A 26544-nucleotide genomic window follows, 5' to 3' on the forward strand; every position below is an offset into this window, starting at 1 on the left:
GACAGATGACCATCCAGCCACAGATAATGTCCATAGATATGAGCTATCTATGTAAATAAAAATGAAATGTTCATTTGTGGGATTAACATAACTCAAAAACCACTGAATGAATTGACACTAAATTTGGACACAATACACCTATCAGGTCAATGAGTGACCATCACTCATAAAAACACTGAAAAACACACCAGAAGAGACTTAAAAAGCCAAAAAACAAATAAAAAAACATTACAATGCATGCGCAAAACCACACACACAGACACACATACATATATATACACAAACACACATGTATACACATATACACAAATATACACACACATATACACATATATACACACAGAAAACACATATACACAGACTGGGCCACAGCAACGTGTGGCAGGGGACGGCTATATATATATATATATATACATATATATATATCATAGAATCCTAGAGTTGGAAGGGACCCCAGTGGCCATCCAGTCTCACCTCCTTCTGCCAGGAAGGACACCATCCAATCCCTCTGGAGAGAGGGCATCTAGTCCATAAATAATAATAATAATAATAATAATAATAATAATAATAATCAGACACCGTTATTCCAGGTGAGGTTTGACTAATATATTCCAGGGGAGGTTGACAAGGAGACGTAGGAAGGGAGCCTTGATCAGATATTTAGTGGCGAAGAAGTAACTGGAGGTACAAGATGGGCTTGTTCCATGTTCAAAGGCTTTTTTGAAGGTGTTCTTCACCCAAGCATTGACAAGGACTTCTTTTCTTTTTCTTCTGCTTACTTTGGAGGTCTTCCAACACAGGCTGGATGGACTTCTGTAAAGAGGACTTCAGTTGTGGAATGCAATATGGAAGAAGGAGGATAGATTCAATGGTCTTTGGGGGGGGCGGGCTTCCAACACGAGTGGGATGTGGACTCCTTGGGAAGACAGTGGGGTTCCCCAAAGGTCATCTGGTCCAAGGGGTCCACCAAAGGTCCTCTAGTCCAACCCCACCCAGCCATGCAGGAAGATACAATTAGAGCTCTCCTGAAAGTTGGCCTTCTTTGGAGGAAGGCCAAAGAAAGCCATCTTTCAGGAGAGCTCTAATTGTGTATTCCCACACGGCTGGTTGGGGTTGGATTAGATGACCTTGGGGGAGGGGGCCACCCTTATTTATTTATTTATTTATTTATATCTTGCTTTATCTCTCCATACAGAGACTCAAAGTGGCTCATAGTAAAAAACTCAAACAGTATATCATTGTATATTATCAGTAGTATTATATTAAATATATTAGTATTATTATTTTACAATATTATTATATTGTATTATTATTAGTATGATATCATGTTATCAATTTTATATGTATATATAATATATCATATTATCAGTATGTCATTATATATTATCAGTAGTATTATATTAAATATATTAGTAGTATTATTTTACAATATTATTATATTGTGTTATTATTAGTGTGATACTGTGTTATCACTTTTATATGTATATATAATATATCATATTATCAGTATATCATTATATATTATCAGTAGTATTATATTAAATATGTTGTTGTTGTTCATTCGTTCAGTGGTCTCCGACTCTTCGTGACCTCATGGACCAGCCTACGCCAGAGCTCCCTGTCGGCCGTTACCACCCCCAGCTCCCTCAAGGTCAGTCCAGTCACTTCAAGGATGCCATCCATCCATCTTGCCCTTGGTCGGCCCCTCTTCCTTTTACCTTCCACTTTCCCCAGCATAATTGTCTTCTCTAGGCTTTCCTGTCTCCTCATGATGTGGCCAAAGTACTTCAACTTTGTCTCTAGTATATTTCCCTCCAGTGAGCAGTCGGGCTTTATTTCCTGGAGGATGGACTGGTTGGATCTTCTCGCAGTCCAAGGCACTCTCAGCACTTTCCTCCAACACCACAGCTCAAAAGCATCGATCTTCCTTCGCTCAGCCTTCCCTAAGGTCCAGCTCTCACATCCGTAGGTTACTACAGGGAATACCATGGCTTTGACTAGGCGGATCTTTGTTGCCAGTCTGATGTCTCTACTCTTTACTATTTTATCGAGACTGGACATTGCTCTCCTCCCAAGAAGTAAGCGTCTTCTGATTTCCTGGCCACAGTCTGCATCTGCAGTAATCTTTGCACCTAGAAATACAAAGTCTGTCACGGCCTCCATGGTTTCTCCCTCTATTTTCCAGTTGTCAATCATTCTTGTTGCCATAATCTTGGTTTTTTTTGATGTTTAGCTGCAACCCGGCTTTTGCGCTTTCTTCTTTCACCTTGATTAGAAGGCTCCTCAGCTCCTCCTCGCTTTCGGCCATCAGAGTGGTGTCATCTGCATATCTGAGGTTGTTAATGTTTCTTCCAGCAATTTTCACCCCAGCTTTGCATTCATCAAGCCCCGTACATCCTCGCATGATGTGTTCTGCATACAAGTTAAAAAGGTTGGGTGAGAGGATGCAGCCTTGCCGTACGCCTTTCCCAATCTTGAACCAGTCTGTTGTTCCGTGGTCAGTTCTTACTGTTGCTACTTGGTCCTTGTACAGATTCCTCAGGAGAGAGACAAGGTGCTTTGGGATGCCCATCCCACTAAGAACTTGCCACAATTTATTATGATCCACACAGTCCAAGGCTTTAGAATAGTCAATGAAGCAGAAGTAGATGTTTTTCTGAAACTCCCTGCCTTTCTCCATTATCCAGCGGATATTGGCAATCTGGTCTCTCGTTCCTCTGCCTTTTCTAAACCCAGCTTGAACATCTGGCAACTCTCGCTCCATGTATTGCTGGAGTCTTCCTTGCAGGATCTTGAGCATTACCTTACTGGCATGAGAAATAAACGGTTCTGGCCCTACATACCTATCCGAACGTATCTCGGCCTATCAGCCCACCAGGACCCTTAGATCTTCAGGAGAAGCCCTTCTCTCTATCCCACCTGCTTCACAGGTGCGGCTCGTGGGAACGAGAGATAGGGCCTTTTCTGCGGTGGCCCCCCGGCTTTGGAATGCCCTCCCTACTGAATTAAGATCAGCCACCTCGCTAATGGCATTTAGGAAAAAACTAAAAACTTGGATGTTTGAGCAAGTCTTCAATTGACCTTTATCGTGATGTTTTATCTGACCATGGATTAGCAATCAAGACAACGAATTGGATGATGATTTTAACTATGAGATGTCCCGATCTGTATTGGTGGCCCAATACTGTGTATGTTTTTTGTATGTATTCTTAATTTTAGCTTTTTATGCTTAGTGAATTGTATATTTTAACATTGTATTTTTTAACATGTTGTAAACCGCGATGAGTCGCCGCATGGGCTGAGATATCGCGGTATACAAGTATACCAATAAATAAATAAATAAATAAATAAATAAGGGCCACTGTACGGAAGTTTGAGCAGTCTTTCGCATTTCCCTTTTTTAGTATGGGGATATAAGTTGATTTTTTCCAGTCTGATGGCCATTCTTGTGTTTTCCATATTTGCTGGCAAATGGCATGCATCACCTTGACAGCATCATCTTTTAAGATTTTAAACAGTTCAGCTGGGATCCCGTCATCTCCTGCTGCCTTGTTGTTGGCAATGCTTCTTAAGGCCCATTCAACCTCACTCCTCAGGATGTCTGGTTCTAATTCATTCACCACACCGTAAAAACTATCCTCAATATTATTATCCTTCCTATACAGATCTTCTGTATAGTCTCGCCACCTTCTCTTGATCTCTTCAGCTTCTGTTAGGTCCCTGCCATCTTTGTTTCTTATCATACCAATTTTTGCCTGAAATTTACCTCCAGTGTTTCTAATTTTCTGGAAGAGGTCTCTTGTCCTTCCTATTCTGTTGTCTTCTTCCACTTCCATGCATTGCTTATTTAAAAATAGTTCCTTATCTCTTCTGGCTAACCTCTGGAATTGCGCATTTAACTGGGCATATCTCCCCTTACTATCCCTGTTTCCTTTTGCTTTCCTCCTTTCTTGGGCTACTTCCAGTGTCTCAGCAGACAACCATTTTGCCTTCTTGGTTTTCTTTTTCTTTGGAACGTGCTTTGTTGCCGTCTCCTGAACAATGTCTCGGACTTCTGTCCATAGTTCCTCTGGGACTCTGTTTACTAAATCTAGTCCTTCAAATCTGTTCTTCACTTCCACTGTATATTCGCTAGGAATGTTAGTGAGATCATATCTAACTGGTCTGTGTATTTTCCCTGATCTCTTTAGTTTTATTCTAAATTGGGCAATAAGAAGTTCGTGATCTGAGCTGCAGTCAGCCCCAGGTCTTGTTTTCACCGACTGGATGGATGTCCGCCACCTTTGGCTGCAAAGGATGTAGTCAATCTGATTTCGGTGCTGACCATCTGGTGAAGTCCATGTGTAAAGCCGTCTTTTAGGTTGTTGGAAGAGAGTGTTTGTTATACACAGTGAGTTCTCCTGGCAAAATTCTATCAGCCTGCGTCCCGCTTCATTTTATTCTCCCAGACCATGCTTGCCTGTGATCCCAGTTGTCATTTGACTTCCCACCTTGGCATTCCAGTCTCCTGTAATGAAAATAATGTCTCTTTTTGGTGTATTATCCAGTAGGTCCTGCAGATCCTCATAGAACTGATCTACTTCTGCTTCTTCAGCAGCTGTGGTTGGGGCGTATATTTGGATCACTGTGATGTTGAAAGGCTTTCCTTGTACTCGAACTGAGATCATTCTGTCATTTTTTGGGTTGTATCCAAGCACTGCTTTAGCGAATTTCTTATTAATTATGAAACCTACTCCATTTCTTCGATGTTCCTCTTGTCCGCAGTAGTAGATCTGGTGGTCATCTGATGTGAAGTGGCCCATTCCAGTCCATTTCAGTTCGCTGACCCCCAGAATGTCTATCTTTAGTCTTGACATCTCACCAATAACAACATCCAATTTGCAGTCGTAGTGGTATATATAATATAACTATGGCTGCAATATTATTAGTAATATTACCTGTCATACTCCTTCCAACGGGAAAGGAATAAAGACTGCTTTGGAAGAGAGTGGAATTTCCTTATTGGCCATCTGTCGGGAGGGATCGAATGATGCCTTCCTTTATGAGTTGAGCAGGACCTATGAATTAAAAGGGGATACGCCTTTAAGGCGAAGAGGCGCCTGCGCAGGCGCAGTGGGGCCTCGCCCATGCCTTTCCCTCCGCCTGCGTACCTGCGTCCTTTCTGCCAGGCCAGGTGGGCGGGACGGGCGGAGCCTGGCTCAGCGAGCGGCGCCGCTATTGGCCGGGCCTGTCCCCCTGGCCGCGCCCCCTCCCCTCGTGGCCCCGCCCCTCCGTCCCCCTGCCGGTGCAGAAGGGGAGATGCGCTTCCCGGAGGAGGAGGAGGAGGAGGATGAAGAAGGCCGCCCTCCTGCTGCTCTGGCTGCCCTTGGCGGGGGCCTTCCTGGCCGCCCCCTTCGGTGAATACCATCCTTATTCTTATTGCCCTTCTCCTCTCTTAGCCCCAACAAGCTAGGCTTCCCTGACACTATTATTATTATTATTATTATTATTATTATTATTTATGAGCTTCTCCTCCTTTCCTAGCCTCCCCAGCCAGGCTTCTATATTATTATTATTATTATTATTATTATTATTATTATTATTATTATTATGCCTATTCTCCTTTCCTTCCCCCAAGCTAGGCGTCTATATTATTATTATTATTATTGAGTCTCTTCTTTCCTAGCCCCCCCCCCCAGGTATTTATTTATTTATTTGAAACAATAATATTTTAGGCTTTCATATTATTATTATTATTATTATTATTATTACTAGCCCCCGCCCCCCAAGCTAGGCCTCCCTGACATCATCATTATTATTATTATTATTATTATTATTATTAATTGGCCTCTTATTTTTAGCCCCCCCCCCAGCTAGGCTTCCTTGACGTTATTATTATTACTATTATTATTATTAATTGACCTCTTCTTTTTAGTCCCCCTAAGCTAGGCTCCCTTGACATTATTATTATTATTATTATTATTATTATTATTATTATTAATGAGCCTCTTCTTTCCTAGCCCTCCCAAGCTGGGCTTCCCTGATATTATTATTATTATTATTATTAACGAGCCTCTTCTTTCCTAGCCCCCCAAGCTAGGCTTCCCTGTTATTAATATTATTATTATTAACGAGCCTCTTCTTTCCTAGCCCCCCCCCAAGCTAGGCTTCCCTGATATTATTATTATTATTATTATTAACGAGTCTCTTCTTTCCTAGCCCCCCCAAGCTGGGCTTCCCTGATATTATTTTTATTATTAACGAGTCTCTTCTTTCCTAGCCCCCCCAAGCTAGGCTTCCCTGATATTAATATTATTATTATTATTAACGAGCCTCTTCTTTCCTAGCCCCCCAAGCTAGGCTTCCCTGATATTATTATTATTATTATCTTTCCTAGCCCCCCCCCCCCAAGCTAGGCTTCCCTGATATTATTATTATTATTATTAACGAGTCTCTTCTTTCCTAGCCCCCCCAAGCTGGGCTTCCCTGATATTAATATTATTATTATTATTAACGAGCCTCTTCTTTCCTAGCCCCCCAAGCTGGGCTTCCCTGATATTATTATTATTATTATTATTATTATTATTATTATTATTAATGAGCCTCTTCTTTCCTAGCCCCCCAAGCTGGGCTTCCCTGATATTATTATTATTATTATTATTATTATTGAGCCTCTTCTTTCCTAGCCCCCCAACCTAGGCTTCCCTGGCATTATTATTATTATTAGTAATATTAATATTAATGAGCCTCATCTCCATTCCTAGCCCCCCAACCTAGGCTTCCCTGACATCATCATCATTAATGAGCCTCTTCTTCTTTCCTAGCCACCCCCCAAACTAGGCTTCCCTGACGTTGTTGTTGTTGTTGTTGTTGACATTATTGTTGTTGTTGTTACTACTACTACTATTAATGAGCCTCTTTTCCTTTCCTAACCCCCTTCCAAGCTAGGCTTCCCTGACATCATCATCATCACCACCATTATTATTATTATTATTATTATTATTAATAATAATAATAATAATAATAAGCCTCTTCTTCTTTCCTAGCCTCCCCAGCTAGGCTTCCCTGACATCATCGTCATTATTATTATTATTATTATTATTATTATTTATAAACCTCTTCTCCTTTCCTACCTCCCCCACAAGCTAAGCTTCCTTGACATCGTTATTATAGTTATTGTTATTACGATTCTTCATAGGCCCCTTCTCCTCTCCTAGGCTCCCACTAGGATTGCATTAGCTTCCTTGACATCATCATAATCAATAATAGTAATAATAATAATAATAATAATAATAATAATAACCACCTCCTTCTCTCTTATCCTTTTCCAAATTAGGCTTATTATTTTTATTATTATTATTACTGTTGCACTTCTCCTTTTCTAGACATCCTTGTCACACACACACACACACACCAAAGTTAGGGTTCCCTGTCATCATCATCATTAAGCCCTTTCTCACTATTATTACTTTATTATTATTATTATTATTATTATTATTATTATTATTATTAATCTTCTTTCCTACCCTCCCTCGGGTAGGCTTTCCTGACATTATCCTTCTATCTCCAATCCTGCTTCTCTCTGGGCTGGGCCTCAATTTGCCCCTCTCCCAAATCGTTCATCTATCTATCTATCTATCTATCTATCTATCTATCTATCTATCTATCTATCTATGCCTTAATGGCAGGCCTCTTCCCCCATTTGCATCTCTGTTTCATGTTTAAAATGCCATTAAACCCATCCCAACAGCCCCCTCTGCCTTTGGGCCTTGGCCAAAAGTCTGCTGGGAAGCCATTATATTTATAGTCTCCCCCCCCCCTTTTCTAATTGATTTCAATATGGTGCCTTATGCATAACCTTCACTATACCAGGTATTATGATTATTGTTGTTATTATTACTGCATATGTAATAACATCATTGCTTATTGTAATTTATTAATGAGTGTCGTATCATTAACCCATATGGCAGTATGCGGAGACACGGAGATCCACATGATCAATACTGCTGTTCTTGACCGGGGGGGGGGGGGGAGGGATAGCTCATCAAAATGATTGCCTAATTAGGAATATGGTAAATGATGTCTGTGGCAATGTGCTAAGTTCCCATGCTGCTGTATGATATGAAGAAAATATTATTATTATTATTATTATTATTATTATTATTATTATGTTATTTATTATTGGAGAAATGTGCCTAATACGATTAACATTAGTATCAGTTATTGATATTCCACCATGTAAATACCCACAGGAATAATAACCGTCATCATAATATACAATTTGCATAAGTATCATTTATTGATATGGCACCATGCAAATAATCACAGGATGATGATGATAATAATAATAATAATAATAATAATAATAATAATAATAATAATTATTATTATTATTATTATTATGTAGAAATGTGCATAATCCAATGAGCATTTCTTTTTATGGCATCATGTAAATAACCATAGGATGATGATGATGATTATTATTATTATTATTTTAATGGAGAAAGGTGCTGTTTGCAGACCCTTCCTCTCCCTTTTCTTTCCCTCCCTCCCTTCCTCTTCCTTCCTTTCTCTCCTTCCTTTCTTCCCTTCTATTCTTCACTTCCCTTCCTTCCTTCCTTTCCTTTCCTTTCCATTTCCTTCCTCCTTTCCTTCCTTCCTCCCCTACCACCCCCCTACTCCCTTTCTTCCTTCCCTTCCTTCTATCCCTTCTTTTCCTTCCTTCCTTCCTCCTTCCCTTTTCCTTCCCTTTACTTCCCTCCCTATCTTCCTCCCTCCCTCCTTCCCTTCCCTTCCATTTCCTCCTCCCCTCCTTTCCCTTCCCTTTCCTCCCTCCTTTCCCTCCTTTCCTCCCTTCCCTCCTTCCCTTTACTCCCTTCCCCTCCCTCCTCCCCTCCTTTCCCTTTTCCCTTCCCTTTCCTCCCTCCTTTCCTCCCTTCCCTCCTTCCCTTCCCCTCCCTTCCCTCCTCCCCTCCTTTCCCTTTTCCCTTCCCTTCCCTTCCCTTCCTTCTTTTCTCCTTTCCCTTCCCTTCTTCCCTTCCCATCCCACCTTTCCTCCCTTCCCTTCCTCCTTCCCTTCCCTTTCCTTTCCTTTCCCTTGGAAGCCTTTACCAAATGGGATCAGAGAGCAAAGAAAGTCACCAGGCTTGGAAGCTTTAGTTGTTTGTAATATGGATTGAATCGACAAACATTGGATTGTGTTTGCATATCCTTCGTCTAATTCCTCAATGTTGTGAGAGCCGCTTTGCATTTCGATCGAGAGAGACAATCGGGCTTAGTATTATATAATACCAAATAATATAGTAAGACTTCAATTTGGCTTCCCCTTTTTTGGGTGGGACCAGGATTATTCTCGATTTGGGCACATTTGCATATACTAATGAATGAGATTCCTTGAACCTCCCCATTTTCTAGCCCGCCTGCCGTCTATCTGCAATGTAAGAACCCAGGCCTGGCCCACCTTACAGGACTGTTGTGTTTACTGAGCTGCAGTGCGTCCCCCTTTCTTCCCTTTCTTGTCTCCTTCCATCCTTGTTTTTTTTAATATTCCCTTCCTCCTTCCCTTATTCCCCTCTTCCTTCCCTCCCTCCCTCCCTTCCTTCCTCCCTTTTCTGTTCACCTTCCTTCCTTCGTACCCTCCTCCCTCCCACCTTCCTTTCTTCATCCCTTCCTCCCTTCCTTCCTTGTTCGCCTTCCTTCCTTCGTTCCCTCTTCCGTCCTTTCCTTTCTCCCTCCCTTCCTCCCTCCCTCCCTTCCTTTCTTCATCCCTTCCTTCCTCCCTTTTCTGTTCGCCTTCCTTCCTTCCCTCCTCCCTCCCTCCTTTCCTTCCTCCTTTCCTTCCTTCCTTCGTTTTCTCCTCCCTCCCTCCTTTCCTTCCTTCCGTCGTTCCCTCCTCCTCCCTTCCTCCCTTCCTTCCTTCCTTCCTTCCTTCCTTCCTTCCTCCTTTCCTTCCTTCCGTCGTTCCCTCCTCCCTCCCTCCTTTCCTTCCTTCTTTTCTTCCTCCTTTCCTTCCTTCCTTCCTCCCTCCCTCACCCTCCCTTACTTCATCCCTTCCTTCCTCCCTTTTCTGTTTGCCTTCCTTCCTTCGTTCCCGCCTTTCTTTCCTTTCTCCCTCCCTCCCTTTCTTCATCCCTTCCTTCCTCCCTATTCTGTTCGCCTTCCTTCCTTCCTTCCCTCCCTCCCTCCCTTCCAACCTTCATTCCTCCCTTTTCTGTTCACTTCCCTCCCTCCCTTCCTTTCTTCATCCCTTCCTTCTTCACTTTTCTGTTCTCCTTCCTTCCTTCCTTCCTTCCTTCCGGCCTCCCTTTTCTGTTCTTCTTCCTTCCTCCTTCCTTCCTCCTTTTCTGTTCGCCTTCCTTCCTTTTTCCCTTCTCTCTTTTCTCTCTCTCCTGGCTTTTGCCAGGCCTTTCTGGCTAATCCCTTAATCTTCTCATCTCCTGAAACGGTCATAATCCCGGAGCCAAGGGTTTGCCCTATAAATCCCAGCATCCTGTTCCCTCCAAAGGGGAGGGGCCTGCTGGACACTGGGATTTCTAGCACAGGGCCCCAAACCAAGGACGAATACAACAACAACAATAAAGAGGAGGAGCAGGGACAGCCCACATCTACACTGTAGAATGAATGCAGCTTGATCTTGCCTTAATTGCATTGGCTCAGTGTTATGAGCATCCTGGGAGATATAGTTTGGCAGGGCACCATAATAATAATAGTAATAATAATAATAATAATAATGTAGTTCATAGTAATTAGTAATTATTAATAATAATGGCAGGATTCCACCTAAATATTAGGACGAGCCTCTTGATATTCAGAGCTTCCTGGCTGTATGACCATCTGTCAGGAGGGATCGGACAGAGCTCTTCTATCACAGCAGAATGGGATTAGATTGGATGGCCGTTGGGATTACCTTCCAACTCTAGAGTTCGATCATATATGTCTCTTCCATCTCTCTCTCAATCATATCTATGCCTGACTGGCCATCTGTCAAGAGGGCTTGGTTGGTGTCCTTCCCGGCAGAAGGACCCTCTTTGGGGTCCTTTCCAATTCTAGAATTCTGTGTGTGTGTGTGTGTGTGGTATGCATATATATGTGTGTGTGTAATCTACAGATATATGTATTAGTGTGCGTGTGTTTATTCATATATATGTATATGTGTAGTTTTATGTTTGTGTGTTTATGCTTATGTATATATGTGTGTGTATGTACATATTTGTATATATGTTTATGTATATTTTACCTATGTGTATGTGTACCTGTATATATGTGTATGTATACATGTCTGTCTGTATATATGTGTATGTATATTTTCACATGTGTGTATGTATTTGTGTGTTTCTGTATATATGTGTGTGTATGTGTATGTATCTGTCTGTAAATGTGTGTGTGTGTATTTGTGTTTGTATTTATATGTCCGTATATATGTGTGTGAATATATATATGTGTGTGTGTATGTATATATGTATATATCTGTATGTATTTATATGTCTTCCTGTATGTGTGTGTATTTATATGTCTGTCTAAATGTATGTGTGAATATCTGTATGTTTATATACATATATGTGTGTGTGAATATGTGTGTGTATTTATATGTCTGTTTATATGTATATGTGAATATGTGTATGTTTATATGTATATATTTGTGTGTGTGTGTGTGTATTTTTATGTATATAAGTGTGTAGGAATATTTAAATGTGAATGTATGTGTGGGTGTTTATACATCGGTCTGTCTATATATGTCTGTGTCTATGTGTATGTTTGTGTATGTCTGAGTATATGAGTATGCATATATGTGTGTGAATATATGTGTATGTGTGTAGTGATTATTTGTGTCCTTCTGGGGCCCAAGCCAACTTGCCAGAAGGACCGTGTGCTTGGAACTCACCTGCAGGCCAGGTGTGTCTGTTTGCCTGCCAGACGGCTGACGTGGCGCCTGGGACAGGGAGGGCGACAGCACCCGCTGTGGAGCAAGAATGACAGGAACTTCTCCTTCAGAGGGACCCCAAGGGGCCATCCAGCCCAGCCCCCTTCTGCAATACAGGGACACCATTCAAGCCCTCCTGACAGACAGCCATCCATCCATGTATATGATAAATATGATTGAGAGAGGTGATAGATATTTAATCCTAGACTTGGAAGGGGTCCCCAAAGGGACATCCAGGCCAGCCATGAGGGAAGGACACCATCCGATCCTTCCCGACAGATGGTTATCCAGCCTCTGCTTCAAAGCCTCCAGAGTCTGCATTCAATTCCAGATCCTGCATGCCACCAAATATAACAAAAACATAGAAGTGCTAAAATATATCATGTGTTTTTAATATATTGAGTTTTAAATAATCATAGTTGGGGGAGAATGACTTTAATATTTATTTATTTACAACATTTATATGCCGGCCTTCTTACCCCGAAAGGGACTCAGAGCAGGTTACAAGATATGTATAAATACAATATATTCTATTATTAGCATTGCACAATATCAGTATTGAATATTACTATATTGTACTGTACCATTATATTGTAATATTATTAGTAATACATGTAATATAAATATATAATAATATATTATTATTATTAGTAGTAGTAGTAGTATTATATTGCATTACATTATAATATTATAAATAATATATGTACATGCAATATATTATATTATATTATTAGAATGGCACAGGATCCATTTTCCTGGATTATTCAATTTTCCTGGCCTTGGATTTGGGCATTTCCTTAGGAACAAAAGGCGGAAGGGCGGATGCGAAAGAGGCCTGTTTTTCTCCAGCTGTAACTCTCCCGTCGGCTTTCTCTCAATCCTCGCTCTCTGTGCAAATAGAATCGGGTTTATCTTTCCTGGTTATATAAGGCCTCTTTTTTTTTTGTCCTTTATGAAAATGCATTGTATTGCCGTAGCAGTGTACCTTGGAGTTGTTTCTAACCAATGAGGCTGAGAGAATGTCAACCCAATGGGCTTTTTTAATGGCAGAGCACAATTCAAACTAATAATAATAATAATAATAATAATAATAATAATAATAATACATAGTTGAAATCCATAGATCAAAATATAAGACCATTAATGGCATATCTATCTATCTATCTATCTATCTATCTATCTATCTATCTATACACATAATAAAAGTGAAAATATGTTTGTGTGTGACAGGCATGTCCACTTCCACAGAGAACTATAGCTCCCACTACTCAGGAGAAACCATTGGCCCTCCCTCCAATGACACTGCAGGTTATAGTGAGCGATATAAACATGTCCAAGAGCCCTGCCAGTGTCCTCCATCAACACCACACTGCCCACCACCCAAGTGAAGGCTTTCATATGGGGACAGTATCATCCAAAATTGTATGTGTTTCCTCCACCACAGACACCCCAGTACTTCTGACTCTCTCAATTGGTGTGGAATTCGCATGACCCCACCCACTGCCTCTCCCTTAACCCTTTCCAATTCTTTTCTATGGCACACAGCAAACAGAGGACTTGATCACCAACTGAATATACTAGAGAGGTTTGGGGAGAATTCAACACGATTTATGGGAGTTGTAGGTACTGGGATGTATAGTTCACCTGCAATCTAAGAGCACTCTGAACTCCAGCAGTGGACCTCGAACTAACTTGGCAAGCAGAATCCCCATGACCAACAAAACAAGGTCTTTGGAGGGATTTATAGGAGTTGTAGTTCACCTACATCCAGAGCGCACTATGAACCCAAACAATGATGGATCTGGACCAAACTTGGCCTGCATACTCGATATGCCCAAATTTGAATACTGATGGGTTTTATGGGGAATTGACCTGGACATTTTGGAGTTGTGGGTACTGGGATTTATAGTTCACCTCCAATCAAGGACCACTCTGAACTCTACCAAAGAGGGAGATGGACCAAACTTGGCACACCTCATGACCCCATGGAGGTCTTTGGGGAAAATTCACCTTGATTTGAGGGAGTTGTAGTTCACCTACATCCAGAGAGCACTGTGACCCCAAACACCAATGGATCTGGCACACACACCTGATATGCCGAAATGTGATTACTTTAGGGGTTTGGGGGAAACTGACCTTCCTTTCTGGGAGTTGTAGTTCACTCGCAACCAGAGAAACTGTGATCTTCACCAGTTATGGACTTGGTCCAAGCTTGGCACATAGAAACCCCATGACTAAGTCAACCTACTGGAGAGGTTTGAGGGAACTGACCCACCCTAGTGGAATTGTAGTTTACCCTGGGTAACCAAGCTAGTATTAAAATAATAATATAGCTAAAATCTATAGATCAAAACACCATTAAACACATATGAGGCTAATAATAATAATGCATAATTAAAATGCATAGATACAACATAAGGCCATTAAGCACATACATTAAGAGACTAATAATAATAATGATGATAATAATAATAATAATAATGCATAGTTCAGATCCATGTATCAAAACATAGACATAACACATGCATTAAAAGACCAATAATAATAATAATAATGCATAGATAAAATACATAGATACCACATAAGACCATTAAATACATATATTAAAAGAATACTGATGGTGAGAATAATATAAATGTAGTTAAATACATTGATTAAAAACATGACTATTAAATGCATACACTAAAAAACTATTAAACGTACATTTTGGGATCCCCAAAGGCCATGCAGTCTGAACCCTGTTTCTGTTGAAACCCATAGGCACAGCATTCCCGCAAGGTAGGGTTTTGCAATAATGTCGAATATAATAAATATGCCATTATTCCTCTGTCTTTGTTCAGATTCCTGCCCCCGGAACCTGGATTGCACCCTACAGCGGAGGGAGTTCTGCCTGCCCGGGTCTGGCGCCTGCGGCCCCTGCCTGCCCCAGTTCACAGAGGATGCAGAGGGGAGATGCACCCCGAAGACCCCCGCAATGGCCGCCGCAGGTAGCAACCCATTTCTCCTTAGAGTCTTCTCTTTACTCAGAGGCTGGCTGGATGTCCCTCTGTTGGGAGAGGTTTAGTAGTGCCTTCCAGCCTGGTTGAAGAGTTGGGCTGGACTAGGTGACCTTCAGGGGTCCCTTCCAACACTATATATCAATACAGATCTCTCTGTCTCGCAATCCTATCTATCATATCTATGGCTGGATGGCCATCTATCGGGAAGTTTTGATTCGTGCCTTGCTTTGTGGCAGAAGGGGTTGGATTGGATGGCCCTTGGGGGTCCCTTTCACCACTAGGATTTTTTATATATATATATATATATATATATATATATATATATATATATATATATATCTTGTGTTTATTGTCTACTTGTGAGCTATATTAATTGTTTATTGCTTGTTATTTTATTACTGCTTGTTGTTTTTGATGTGTTGTTGGTCTTGGCCTCATGTAAGCTGCTCCGAGTCCCTTGGGGAGATGGTAGTATAAATAAAGTTATTATTATTATTATTTTCATCATCTCAATTTTATCTATCTATCTTTCTCTATGGTTAGAAGGCCATCTGTTGGGAGGGTTTGGTTCGTGCCTTGTTTTGTGGCAGAAGGGGTTGGATTAGATGGCCCTTGGGGGTCCCTTTTAACTCTAGAATTATATATCTATCATATACATATATCTATCTCAATTGTATTTATCTATGTCTATCATATCTATAGTTAGATGGCCATCTGTTGGGAGGATTTATTTGGTGCCTTCCTTTATGGGAGAAGGAATTGGACTGGATGGCTCTTGGGGGTCCCTTTCAACTCTGGGATTATATATCTATCTTATACATATATCTATCTCAATTCTATCTATCTATCTATCTATCTATCTATTGTTAGATGGCCATCTGTTGGGAGGGTTTGATTGTTGCCTCCTTGGTTGCAGAGGGGGTTGGATTGGATGGCCTTTAAAGGTCCCTTCCAACTCTAGGATTCTCTGTCATATATAGATATCTATCTCTATCATATCTATGGCTAGATGGCCATCTGTCAGGTTGGTTTGGTTGGTGCCTTCCTTCATAGCAAAAGGGGTTGGATTATATGACCTCCAAAGGTCCCTTCCAAATCTAAGATTCTCTATTATATACAGCTCTATCTCCATCACATCTATCTATCTATGATTCTGTGTTATAGCTATCATATATAAAAACACACAAATCATATCTGTCTATCTTTCTATCCATGGCTAGATGTCCATCTGTCGGGGGGCTTTGGTTAGTGTCTTCCTTTATAGCAGAAGGGGTTGGACTGGATGGCCCTTGTCTTCCAACTCTAGGGTTATATAGATGTCATATACAGATATCTGTCTCAATCGTATCTATCTATCTGTCATATCTATGGCTGGATGTCACTAGGACTTTAGTTGTATCTCCATGCATAATGGACAAAGGGTTGGGCTGGACTAGATGACCTTTCCACCCTTTGATTCAGCTCAACAATGCTAAATTCTTTTAAACGTGATATTTTTGTTATGTCACAAAATAAATAGATTTGTTTAATATATTTGATCGTTGTGTGATGCTTAAATATATATAATCTTCTTGACCCCTTGTCCGTTTTGGGTTTTAGTGCGAGCTTCGCTACCCAACCTAGAGGAAGAAATTGATCTGGTGGCGAATGCCGCCAGCCAGATCCACCTGCGCCAAAATGGTAAGATTATTATGAATAATAATAATAATAATAATATATTGAATATTCATGATATTAATAATAATAATGGGGCCTTTATTCAGAGCTCTCTTAAGAGATGTGTTCCAGAGCAGCAATATGTTATATCTATATTATGTTCTGTAAGTAACTAACTCAGACATGGATTCTTCCTTCCTTTGCTTTCTCCATCTCTCCCCACTACGATTGTGTTTCGGAGGGACAGGAACTACAACTCCCAGGGGCCCGCCCTCCAGGGTCGGCGCGCAGAAGAGCCGGAAGGGAAGTCCTGCCCCCACGGCACCCGTCGAAAGCTCTCCGGTGGAATCGCCCCGACTGTCCTCCAACGATGCTCTCATCCTGGGTGAGTCACACTCTCTCGGCTTGGGGTCCAGCCCCGAAAATCTCCAATTAGTAATAATAATCAGAAGAAAAAAATGTGTGTGCGAATTATATACAATATTATATTGATTATATTACCTATTATCTATCTATCTATCTATCTATCTATCTATTTATCTATCTATCTATACACATAATAAAATAGGTGTGAATGTGGCAGAGGTGTCCACTTACACAGACAGGCTATAATTCGAAGTACTGAGAAGCCTCCAAAAGCACTCCCTCCACTTACATTACAGGTTAGAGCGAGCACCATAAACACGTAGCCCAAACACTGCCAATGTCCTCCCCAAACACTACGGCCCACCACCTAAGGAATGCTCTCATTCCAGGACACTTTCATCCTAGATATGACTGTGTTTCCTCCACCAAAAGGAGGTATTCCAGGGTTCCTTGTGTGGAATTTGCATGACCCCGCCCACTGCCTCTCCCTCCACCCTTTCCTACCCTTTCCCATGGCACACAGCAAACACAGTCTGGAGGAGTCCGACAATGGACCAAACTTGGCACAGAGAAGCCCCATTACCAACTGAACATACTTCAGGGATTTCGGGGAAATGACCTTGATTTTGGGAGGTGTAGTTCACCCGCATCTTGAGAGTACTCAACCCAGCTAATGACAGATCTGGACCACATTTGGCACACAGACCCAACCTGACCAACTGTAAATACTGGCTGGGTTTGGGGGTGATGGTCGTGGTAATCTGGGAGTTGTAGTTCACCCTTATCCAGATAACACTGAACCCAGTCGACAACAGATCTGGACCACACTTGGCACACAGACCCAACATAGCCAACTGTAAATACTGGCTTGGTTTAGGAGTGATTGACCTGGTAATCTGGGAGTTGTAGTTCACCCTTATCCAGACAGCACTGAACCCAGTCAACGACAGATCTGGACCAAACTTGGCAGACAGACCCAACATAGCCAACTGTAAATACTGGCTGGGTTTGGGGGTGATGGTCCTGGTAATCTGGGAGTTGTAGTTCACCCTTATCCAGATAGCACTGAACCCAGTCGACAACTGATCTGGACCACACTTGGCACACAGACCCAACATAGCCAACTGTAAATACTGTAAATACTGGCTTGGTTTAGGAGTGATTGACCTGGTAATCTGGGAGTTGTAGTTCACCCTTATCCAGATAGCACTGAACCCAGTCAACGACAGATCTGGACCAAACTTGGCAGACAGACCCAACATAGCCAACTGTAAATACTGGCTGGGTTTGGGGGTGATTGTTCTGGTAATCTGGGAGTTGTAGTTCACCCTTATCCTTAGAGCACTGAACCCAGTTGACGAATGATCTGGACCAACATGGCCAACTGTACATATAGGCCTGATTTGAGGAGGATTGACCCACGATTCTGGGAATTGTAGTTCACCCACATTTTTACGTATTTTGTAATGGGAGCATTAATAAAAAACGCAATCACATTCTGGCTTTTTCCTAATGCCAAACACCCCAAAACAAACACCCCAAATGACCCGGGCATCGCTGGGTGCCCAAGCTAGAAATATATATATTACTAATATATTATAATATATAATACTACTAATAAGATGATATTATAATTATGTATTTATATTACATGTAATGTTACTAATAATATTGCAATATAATGGTATAGTACAATATAGTAATATTTAATACTGGTATTGTACTATGCAAATAATATAATATATTGTATGTATATATATCTTGTAAGCTGCTCTGAGTCCCCTTCGGGGTGAGAAAGGCGGCATATAAATGTCGTAAATAAATAAATAATGTAATATAATAATAATGTAGAAATATCAGTCTCACAAAGAGCACAATTATTATTTCTCTTATTTATTTATTTTTAAAAAAACAGCCATCAGAATAATCCCATTTAATACTATTGTTCCCAGTACAATACCAGACCAATCTAGGGGGATTATGGGAGTAATAGAATATATCATATTATTATGATGATGATTATTATTATTATTATTATCATAATAATATCTCTCAGTCTCACAAATATCACAATCATTATTATTCCTAAAAAGCCACCATCAGAATAACCCCATTCCCAGTCTCCCTGGCCAGTCTAGGGGGACGATGGGAGTTGTGATCCAACCCAACATCTGAGCAGATGGATCTGGGCCAGAGCCTTAATTCCCTTCTCCTTCCTCCGCCTCGCAGGGATGATTGTCGTCTGTACAGCCGCAGGCATCGCAGCTTTGGTGGTGGCCGCCGTTTGCTGGTGCAGGTAATGTCCATATCGATGGCTCATTTGAATATTCAGATGTGTTAATGTAAATACTCAATTCTGTTAGATATTTTGGCATATAAATTTGAAGGATATGAATATGTAAATTTGAATAATCAAGTACTTTGAACATGTCAATGTGAATATTTTTACTAAATTTGAATGGTCAAATATATAAATTTGAATAACATGGAAATTTGAATATTTGAAAATATATATTTTATTATTTGGAACATGGAAATTCAGATATTTGATTGTGTAAATCTGAGACTGTTTTGGAGATGTAGCATTCAGTATTTTAAATTCGTACGTTTAAATATTTGGATATGTAAACATGTAAAATATTTTGAATATGTAAGCTTGAATATTTTGACTAAATTTGAATGAATTTGAATAGTCAAATATATACATTTGAATATTTGGAACATGTAAATTCAGATATTTGTGTAAATTTGAGACTATTTTGGAGATGTAGTGTTTAGTATTTTGAATCCATACGTTTAAATATTTGGATATGTAAACTTGAAAAATATTTTGAAATGTGTAAGCTTGAATATTTTGACTAAATTTGAAGATGTGAATTCAAATGGTCAAGTATATACATTTGAATGTTTTCAGCATGTAAATTTGAAGATGTAAATTCAAAGATGCAAATTTGAATATTCAAATATGTGGATTTGAATATTCCGGCCATGCAAATTTGAAGATTCAACTCTGAAAATTTTAATATTTTGAACATGCAAAGTATATACATTTAAATGTTTGCAACATGTAAATTTGAATATGTAAATTCAAAGATGCAAATTTGAATATTCAAATGTGTGAATTTGAATATTCTGACCATGCAGATTTGAAGATTCAACTCTGAAAATTTTAATATTTTGAACATGCAAATTTGAATGTTCGAAAGTGTATATTTTGAATATGTAAATTTTGGTATTTGAATATGTAAATTTCCCACTGTGCAGGGAAAGTGGGTGGGTGGGTTTCCCAGTTCCAGTGAACTCCTCCAGGGGTCTTTGTGGGTTTTTATAGAAGATGCCCTAGGAAGGAGGCTGACCCGGAATGCTGTGCAATGCCATGCAGTGCCATGCAATGCCATGCTAAGTCATGTGACTCTGTGCCTGTCCTTCCTCCCAAAGGCTGCAAAAGGAGCTGCGTCTGGCCCAGAAGGCAGACTACCTGACCCAGAGGGTTCCTGGCCCGCCATCCTACGACGCCGTTTCGGTACGAGGTCTTCCACATCCCTTGGAGGCTGGCTTTGCTGCGCGTCCTTGATGCGCTACAAATCCCGTCCTGTGTGCATTTATTTATTCTCTCTTTCTTTTCAAAGCCTGGGGATAAGAAGCTGGCCCAAAGCGCCCAGATGTTCCACTATCAGCACCAGAAGCAACAGATGCTCTCCGTCGAAAAGTGAGTTCTAGCATGTGCTGCATTTCGGGGGAAGAGCACAGCCATTCATTCAAACCGAATACGGTCCCTGCTAAAAGTCACACTCTCTCAGCCTCATAAGGAGGCAATGATGACAAGCATGCAAATTTTATGCTCCTATTATTATTATTATTATTATTATTATTATTACTATACTATATTATTATATCACACTCTCTCAGCCTCATAAGGAAGCAATGGTGGTAAGCATGCAAATATTATGCTATTACTATTATTATCATTATATTTTATTATTGTACTATATTATTATATTATTATTATTGTATTTTATTATTTTTACTTATATTATTATTATATGGTATTATATTATATTATAGTAAAGCACTGAGCTGCTGAGCTTGTTGATCGAAAGGTCTCAGGTTCGATTCCGGGAAGCAGCGTGAGCTACCGCTGTCAGCCCTAGCTTCTGCCAACCTAGCAGTTCGAAAACATGCAAATGTGAGTAGATGAATAGGTACTGCTCCAGCGGGAAGTTAAACGGCACTCCATGCAGTCATGCTGGCCACATGACCTTGGAGGTGTCTACGGACAACGCTGGCTCTTCGGCTTAGAAATGGAGATGAGCACCACACCCCAGAGTCAGACATGACTGGACTTAATGTCAGGGGACTACCTTTACCTTTACCTTATTAGTATATTACATTTATTGTATTAATTATTGTATTAATTAATATTGTATTAATTATTATAGTTAATGTATTAGATAATAATTGATATAGCAAATATTAATTATTATGTTTAATGTGTTATATTAAGTATTATATAATATTATATGGTGACGGAACCCACTTGGGAAGGTCACACTCTCTCAGCCTCAAAGCAAACCCAGTCTAAATACTCAGGGTCTCCTTTAGAAGAGCCTATTTTATTTTTAGAGCATAAGACTATAATTCTAGGAGACTTGAGCCCGGATCCCACTCATCCCTTGGGCAAGTCACACTCTCTCGGCCTCTGGAGGAGAGAAATAGCAAACCTGGCCCTGTTAGCCTGCCTCCAAATTCCTCGCCATTCCTTAAAAAGAAGGGGGACTTGGATTGGGCACTACCTTCTCAGACTGAGAGCTCTCCTCGGTCCCGATCCGCAGGCAGAAGGAGGAGACCAAGCCCCCCGAATCGGCTTCTTCAGACGAAGAGAATGAGGATGGCGACTTCACGGTCTATGAATGCCCTGGATTGGCACCCGTGAGTAGCTCTGAGGGGATAATGGATCCCTGCCTCTCCCTGGCAGTGCTCCTTGGGCAGGCTGTCATCGCGGTTCCTTCATACCATTCCCTCTTTCCTCCTCTTCCACTTCCTTCCATCCATCCTTCCTTCCTTCCCTCATTCCTCCTCTCCTTCCGTCCTTCCTTCCTTTCCTCCCTTTCCCTCATACACCCTCCCTCCCTTCTTTTTTCTTTCCCTTGTTTTTTCTCATTCATCTCCCCTTCTCCTTCCTTCCTTCTGTCCTTCCCTCCCTCCCTCGCTTTTCCTCATACCTCCTTCCTTCCTTCTTTCTTTCTTTCTTTTTTCTTTCTCTTGTTTTTTTCTCATTCATCTCCCCTTCTCCTTTCTTCCCTCTCTCCCTCTCTTGCTTTTCTTCATACTTCTTTCTTTCTTTCTTTCCCTTGTTTTTTCTCATTCATCTCCCCTTCTCCTTCCTTTCTTCCCTACCTCGCTTTCCCTACCTCCTTCCTTCTTTTTTCTTTCCCTTTTTTCTCATTCATCTCCCCTTCTCCTTCCTTCCTGCCTGCTTTCCTCCCTCCCTCCCTTCCTTCCTTCCCTCACTTTCACTCATACACATCCCTCCCTCCTTCCTTTCTTCTTTTCCTTGCTTTTCCTCATTCATCTCCCCCTTCTCCTTCCTTCCTTTCTTCCTTCCCTCGCTTTCCCTCATATCCCTTCCTCCTCCCCTTCCTTCCTTCCTTCCTTCCTTCCTTCCTTCCTTCCTTCCTTTCTTCCCCTTTTCTTCATTCCTTTCCCCCTCTTCTTCCTTCCTTCCTTCCTTCCTTTCCCTCATTCCTTTCCCTCCTCTCCTTTCTTTCTTCCTTACCTTTCCTCGCTTTTCCTCATTCCTCCCTCCCTTTTCTTCCTTCCTCCCTCCCCTGCTTTCCCTCATACCCCTTTCCCCTCTTCTTTCTTTTTCTTTCCTTTCTCTTCCCTTCCTTTCTCTACTTCCTTACCTGCATACATTTTCCCTTTCTTCCTGTTTTTCCTGCTTTTTTCTCTTTCCTCTCTGTCTTCCTCTTTCTTTTCTTTTCCTTCCCTTCCTCCCATACCTTTTCCCCTTTCCTTTCTCTTCCCTTCTTTTTCTTTCTTTCCCTTCCTATTCCTTTCTTTTTCTTTCCTTGCTTTCCTTCACAACCTTCTCTCTCTTCTTTATTTCCTTTCTCTTCCCTTCTTTTCCTTCCCTCCCTCACCTTACTAAGTTAAGTAAGTAAGTCACCCTACTTCCTTCCTTTTCCTTATTTTCCCCTTCCCTTCTTTTTCTTTCTACCCCATCCTTCCTTCTCCCTTGTTTTCTTCATTTTGTTCCCTTCTTTTCCTTTCTCTTCCCTTCTTTCTCTTCCTTCCTTCCCTGCCATACCTTTTTGCCTTTCCCTTCTTTTTCTTTCCTCCCTTCTTTCCCAGTGAGCTACTTTGCCTAGCAACAGCTGACCTGTTTCCCAGCCACAGCCAATCCACTTCCTTCCTTTCTTTTCCCAGTGATGTCACAGATGGAAACAGCCACAGCCAATGCACATCCTTCCTGTCCTTTCCCTTTGCTCTGGGCACAAGGAGGGTGGTTCTTGTAGTCCAAACCCATCATTCTTTTAAGTTGGGTCATGAGGGAGATCCGTGCCAAGTTTGGTCCAGATCCGCCAAGCCCTGGGAGGATTTTTTGGGAAACAAACAAACACGCGGACGGATCTAGATTTGGAATTCAATTAATCATATCTTTGTCCCTTTTCCATCCTCCCTTTGCAACCCTTTCCTCCCAAAACGACAGACCGGCGAAATGGAAGTGAAGAACCCGCTTTTCGATGATGCTTCCTTGCACCCACCGCTTCCTCTTCCTCCTTCACGCAAACCGCACCCGTGACTCAGCGAACTTTGACCCCGAAATGCAGGACTGGCCTCCTTCTTCGTCCCCCCAATAACTTTGCAGCAAACCCTTGGAGGTTAATTCCATCCCGCTGGCGAGAAAAAAACATCAAAACGTCCGGGTTCTGGGTTCTAGGTTCTGGGTTCCGATCCTCCCGCTTTGGCTGCAAAAAAAGAGAAAAGAAATGGGATTTTGGGGTGGGGGGCAATAAGAGGAGGAAATATCAGGATTTTGGGGGAATCAGAGGAATACATTTAGAGGCAAATTCACCCGCTTTCCATTGCAGAGACTGAGAGCTTCAAATGTGCATTAAAAGGGAAATATACAATAGTAATAATATATATTATTATTATTATATATAATAATATATTATAATATATATTATGTATCACTTTTGATGTACATAATAATAATAGTAATCATGACACTTTATTATTATTATTATTATTACTATTATTATTATTATTATTATTATTATTATTATTATATGTAAGCCTGGCAGAAATCATCACTTAAATCCAATGGTTGCTTTTCTCTTTCTCTCTCTCTTCCTTCCGCACTTTTGGCATTAGATGCCTTGCAAAGCTCTCAGCACACCAATCAGATTGATTCCTTCCATGTAATAATAGAATAAAATTAAATCTTTGCCTATGTTTCCTGGAAACTATATTTCCCGGTTCTTTGCAAACCGTTTCCCCCCACTTTTCCCCATGTAAATTTAATTTTGCGGGACAATTCTGCAGTTTACCTTGTAGATTAGTAGGTCAAAATTAAGCAGGAAAAAGATATAAATCATATTAATTATAATACTCATCATAATATTGCAACTCCCATCATCCTTCACTGGTTTGGAGCTGATGGGATTCTCAATTCGACGTTGCTGGTTTCTTTTCTCGGTGAATCCTCTCCCGCGTTTAGTCCGAACGTCAATGGTGGTATCAATTCAAATCTACTTTGGACATCATCATAATATACTTTATTTATATTCCGCCCTATCTCCCCGAGCAGGCTCCAGAACACATATACGGCAAACATTCAGTGCCATTATACATATAATTAACAAGAACAGACAATACATAAACAGAAGTAAAGGCTTTTCCCATATTTTCAATTTTCGGCATCTGGAAGTTGTGCTCAACTCTGGCCACAGGAAGGTGCTGTTGCTCCATCTTCTATGCTGAGGAGCTTTGTTGTCCTTAGATGTCCTTCCAGTTCTTATGGGCGCCTTTTATTACCTCCCTGCTTAAAGCAGTACCTATTTATCTACCCACATTTCTGTTTTCGATTTGCTAGGTGGGCAGAAGCTGGGGCTGACAGTGGGTGCTCACCCCAACCCGAGCTTGAACTGCCAACCTTTCAATCAGCAGTATTTTCTGCAGCTTAGCAGTTTAGCCGGCTGTGCTAAGCCCAACTCCTTTTAATACAAAACTTGGGACTTTGCTTTGTGGCGAAAAGCAGAACGGAACCAAAGAGATATTAAAGTCACATCCATAGCCTTTATTGGTATTGAGTATTGTAGCTCCCATTATCCCTTACAATTGGCTGGGCAAGGGAGAGAGAGTGAGAGATTGGGATATATTTATTTCTGGGGCATTTGTTGGAAATTGATCTAATGTTGGAAACGAAGCTGGGTTGGTTCTGATCAGTCATTGAACAGGAAACAAGAGAAGCTCATCTTGGCTGTAATAGATGGATCCAACGCCTTTGCTTTGCTTTTTGGGATTCGAAATCACTTTAAATTGGTTCCTAAGCAACCAAGTGCTGAAGGGGACGATGGGACTCGATCCTGCAACCCCTGAGCCCCAAAATACATTGGCCGGGACCCAGGAAGACTTTTGTCGGGCGTTAATGGTGATTCTAGTGTGGAGTAGTGGCTTTCTGGTGCGAGGAAGTGATGCACAAGTTTTGTGTCCAAGTGTGAGTGTGCAAGCATGCCCTGTTTTCCATGCATTTTCTAGTTAGTGTGCACAATGGAGTGCCTGACTTGCACAAAGGCACAGGAGTGCATGTGAGAGAAACGTGCAAATGTGCAAGGCTTATGCACTGCAGTGAAGTGTGCATGAGAGGGTGTCACAAAAACACGCAGGAGTGTGCAAATGTCCAGTTTGTGTATTACCGTGGGAGGGTTGCAGATGTGTGCAAAACAAAGTGTGAGCACTTAAAATGCATGTGAGAAACATGTAAACGTGCAGGGCTTATGCACTGCGGTGCAGTGTGCACGAAGGGGTGTCGTGAAAGCACACGGGGATGTGCAAATGTGCAGTTTGTGCATTACCTTTGTGGGTGCATAAAAGCACAGAGGAGTGTGGAGACGTGAAACACTTATGCATTTCAGTGGGTTTTAAGTGCACACGAAGGAGTGTTGAGAATGCACGGAAGCACACAAGTGTGCAAACGTGCAACCTTTTTGTGTGTTGCAACGGAGTGAAGTCAGCACGAGGGAGGATTGTGCAAAGCACATGGAGATAAGTGTGCAAACGTGCAACATTATGCATTCAGTGCAAGAGGGAGCACTGCTGTAATGGAAGCTTGACTACTACTACTGTTATTATTATTATTATTATTTGTGTTACTCTGGCTGCAGCGAAAACAACATTTACCCTAAGCATGCATTTCAGTGCACAGATTTTGCACAACTAGCAAAGGGGGGAAAGCAGGGAAGACAACGCTGTGCTTTAATTTGGGGGGAGGGGTGTTCCTCTCGTTTCTTTTTTCTTTATGTTTCACTCTTTCGCTCCGAACCGATTCTTGTACGGACTCCGTTTAGTACCACTTTCAGAAGCGCAAACTTTTATTAAAATGACCTGATTTCAAAA

At 41.2% G+C, this 26544-nt stretch overlaps 1 protein-coding gene across 2 annotated transcripts; it reads left to right on the top strand.

Annotated features, from left to right (window-relative positions):
• The first annotated feature begins 5258 nt into the window (after positions 1 to 5258).
• Positions 5259 to 26544, top strand: NPDC1 (neural proliferation, differentiation and control 1). 2 transcript variants are annotated; one of them, XM_060757307.2, is made up of 9 exons: positions 5259 to 5396; positions 14740 to 14886; positions 16498 to 16578; positions 16796 to 16939; positions 19150 to 19216; positions 20359 to 20443; positions 20550 to 20629; positions 21753 to 21849; positions 23633 to 26544. In XM_060757307.2, exons 1-9 carry the CDS (start codon positions 5330 to 5332, stop codon positions 23723 to 23725), a joined length of 861 nt encoding a protein of 286 aa, XP_060613290.2. In that variant the 5' UTR covers positions 5259 to 5329; the 3' UTR covers positions 23726 to 26544. The 2 variants fall into 2 exon arrangements, with proteins under 2 accessions (XP_060613290.2, XP_060613291.2); XM_060757308.2 differs by having other exon boundaries at positions 16802 to 16939.

This window comes from Anolis sagrei, chromosome 11 (genome assembly GCF_037176765.1).
Source record: "Anolis sagrei isolate rAnoSag1 chromosome 11, rAnoSag1.mat, whole genome shotgun sequence".
Lineage (NCBI taxonomy): Eukaryota > Metazoa > Chordata > Lepidosauria > Squamata > Dactyloidae > Anolis > Anolis sagrei.

Bases quoted from the DNA above. Each gene is read 5' to 3' on its own strand.
- NPDC1 (XM_060757307.2), top strand. From the start codon at position 5,330: ATGAAGAAGGCCGCCCTCCTGCTGCTCTGGCTGCCCTTGGCGGGGGCC. The intron at 20,444-20,549 runs GTACGAGGTCTT...TTCTTTTCAAAG, and splicing joins CATCCTACGACGCCGTTTCG to CCTGGGGATAAGAAGCTGGC. The intron at 20,630-21,752 runs GTGAGTTCTAGC...CCCGATCCGCAG, and splicing joins CAGATGCTCTCCGTCGAAAA to GCAGAAGGAGGAGACCAAGC.